At 37.0% G+C, this 2,999-nt stretch overlaps 1 protein-coding gene across 1 annotated transcript; it reads right to left on the bottom strand.

The window, feature by feature from the left end:
* Nucleotides 1–255: 255 nt before the first annotated feature.
* Nucleotides 256–2,999, bottom strand: mgst3a (microsomal glutathione S-transferase 3a). Its single transcript, XM_086078655.1, has 6 exons — nucleotides 2,865–2,999; nucleotides 2,239–2,363; nucleotides 2,002–2,078; nucleotides 906–963; nucleotides 739–811; nucleotides 256–660 (listed from the first exon to the last, which is right to left on the bottom strand). Exons 2-6 carry the CDS (start codon nucleotides 2,353–2,355, stop codon nucleotides 515–517), a joined length of 471 nt encoding a protein of 156 aa, XP_085934781.1. The 5' UTR covers nucleotides 2,356–2,363; nucleotides 2,865–2,999; the 3' UTR covers nucleotides 256–514.

The raw sequence follows: 2,999 nt of genomic DNA, 5'->3' as shown, positions 1-2,999 counted from the left end.
TGACATCTAACCAAAGAGCATTTGCTTGTTCTTGCCTGTCACTTTACATTGTTGGCATAAACAGAAAAATACTCAAGAGTGCTACAGCACCCTTGACGGTAAGCACCGTTTAAAATGATGTCATCAATGTCGGTTGTTATAAAAGGGAGAGGCGCTCTTTTGTTTGGAGCCATAAACTCACATGTCGAGATATGCTTTGTGGACTTTGACCATTAAATAAATGGAAAAATACTTAAATACATTAAACTCATAAAATTGTGGAAAAAAACATGCAAGCATGTATTTATTTATTCAAAGAGCAATAATAGTTTGGGAATGCCAATAGGTACAAACAACCTCCCTCTTAATCTATGTAAGGCCACTCCCGACATACAGAACCAGTCAGGCCACTTAATGTGATTTTTGTGCTTACGAGTATAAAACACACACTGCAAGAAATATGGCAAAAGCCAAGCTGCTGTTTGTATAAATGCATGTGTTTGCATTAGGGGCCCCTCCCACCCTGAGGGCTTTTTTAACAACATTTGTTAACGTCGCACCAAGAAGACCCCAAACGTGGTCGCGACCAGCCCAACAGGTTGTGTCCAAAGCTGGCGGTGGTCAGGATCATCCCAAGCAGAGCCACGTTCCCAAAAGCTCCACGCATTCGTTTCTTCGGATCTGATTGAGAATTGTTTTGTTTTTTGCCACTGAATTTATTAAAATGTACAAAATCCAAAGCTATTTAACACATCTCACCTCCTGTTGAATATCCGTGCGCGTAAACCTCTCGGCTTATGATCCAAACAACTCCCAGTCCGCTGCTGAGACGCTGGAAGCAGACAGACGCATGTTTACATTTTATCAGATAGTAACATTTGGAATGAGGTTTTTTTTTTGCTGTGAAGTGATATTGATCAACTTACAGGACAATGCAAGCCGCCAACAGCCAGACAGAAAAGGAAGGCAGGGTACAGCTCCAGACTGTTTTTTTTTTTTTTTTAAATAAAGACACAATAAAAAAATAATAACTTGATCCTCCTTTCTTTTCCCACAGGTGTAAACATTTGATCTGATCAACTTTAACCACACATATACAAAAAAACAACAAACATATTGGAAAAGCATGTCCCATTACTTTCGTCCATAGCGTGTTCCCCTATGGAAGACTAAAAATGGCTAAAATAAATAAATAAGAAAAAAGTGAAAATAAAAACAATGAAATATAATCAAAAAATTTAAAATAAATAAATTGACAGTGTATGTAGCATGAAATAAAAGAATATGAGAGCAGAGCGTTTTTATTTATTGATTGACATTTAATTATATTTATATATTTATTTCTGTATTTATTTCCACATTAATTTTTATATTGGAATCTCGTTTAAAAAAATATATATATTAATTCATGGGTACATATTAGGGGTGTTAGAAAAAATCGATTCGGCAAGCAATATATCGCAATATTACAGCGCGCAATTCTCATATCTATTCGATATGCGGCCGAATCGATTTTTAAACATCAATTTTTTATGGGAATATTCGACAAAGGGTCTTATTCAGGGTTAGGATTCACACATTAAGCATGTAAGAATGTTATATTAATGGAACATTATGCCTTAATATTTTATTTCTGTGCTGTTCAAACATGAAACAGACTGCAACCTGTTTGTTAAATGCAGTGGCTCAGTTAAAAGCCTCAATTTTCAAATAAATAAATACATTTTCATACATATCTTACAGTGTACATGTACAAGTTTACTGATTAGTATTTTCTCAATTTGAGTTTAAAAAAAAAAATAATAATCGCAAAAATCTATTTATAGATTCGTATCTGGATGAATCGGTATCGAATCGTGACACAAATTGAATCGCCAGGTACTAGGCAATTCACATCCCTAATATATATATATATATATATATATATATATTTGCATTTAATTTTTGAAATATATTTTTATATCAGTTTTTATTTTGCACTTTCATTTTGGCATATTTGGTCCTCCATAGTTGCCGACTCACGTGTTTTGATGTGCACGCTGCACGCAGTTGAAAATGTTGCCCTCTTCGCTGGCATCGTCACTGTACATCTTAGGGTACTGTAAAAGCACAAAAACAATTACAGTGTGTGTTTATGTCGTGCTCATAATGTGCAGACACACAGAAGTCAGTTTGCATGCATGCCGCAGCTTGTCTGCGCATCAGCCTGTTGTCTGCGCATCAGACTGTTGTCTGCCACATGTTGTCAAGGTCGCTCACCCGCACGTTGTACTTCTTGCGAGCTTTGCCGACTTGATATGCCAAGTGTCCCACCATGATTATACTGGCAACGCCAGTGAACACCACGTAGCCATATTCCTTGGACATTACAACCATCTTGAAACCTGAGGGGAAACAATACAGTTAGAATCAAATGCAAATAGGGACCACGCCTAAGTAAATAAAATAAATAAATCTGTAGTAGTAGGCGAATCTGTCATTGTGAAGGAGAAACAAATACTTTAGTTTTGCATGATGCAATCTTCAGTAATATTCCTCATCAATACAAATCCCAAATTGCCACAAATTACAGGGAGAAAACAATGCTAGGCCATGAAGAGGAAACTAATTAAACACAGTAAGTACACGACTACGTTCGTAAACTCGAGGAACGACTGTAACGCGATATGGAATTAAATATTTTCAAATCAGAGTGGAACCAGAATGATTCGCCCCAAAAGACGGGTAAGCAAAAGTAGCAAAAGTAGCAAAAGTAGCAAAAGTAGCGAGCGATCATGTCCTTAAAAAAAGGTCAAACGAGGACAGCGTCATTAAACCGTACGAAACACAATGGACACTTTGATATTTATTTTTTCTGAGCGATTGGAAACGAGAAAGGCATTTACCTTGATTAAGCACGGCAAAACATGCAGAAGTTACAATCGACTGAACAGAACACACAACACAACAAACAGGTTTAGTCTGACATCTTTACGCGTGCGTCCGAGCCTACGTAACACGCGCACGCTGAGGGCGTGGCT

The sequence above is a fragment of the Leptonotus elevatus genome, chromosome 1, assembly GCF_054856555.1.
Source record: "Leptonotus elevatus isolate MCC_2025b chromosome 1, RoL_Lele_1.0, whole genome shotgun sequence".
In the NCBI taxonomy this organism is placed as follows: domain Eukaryota; kingdom Metazoa; phylum Chordata; class Actinopteri; order Syngnathiformes; family Syngnathidae; genus Leptonotus; species Leptonotus elevatus.
This window is presented reverse-complemented; position numbering and strand designations above follow the sequence as displayed.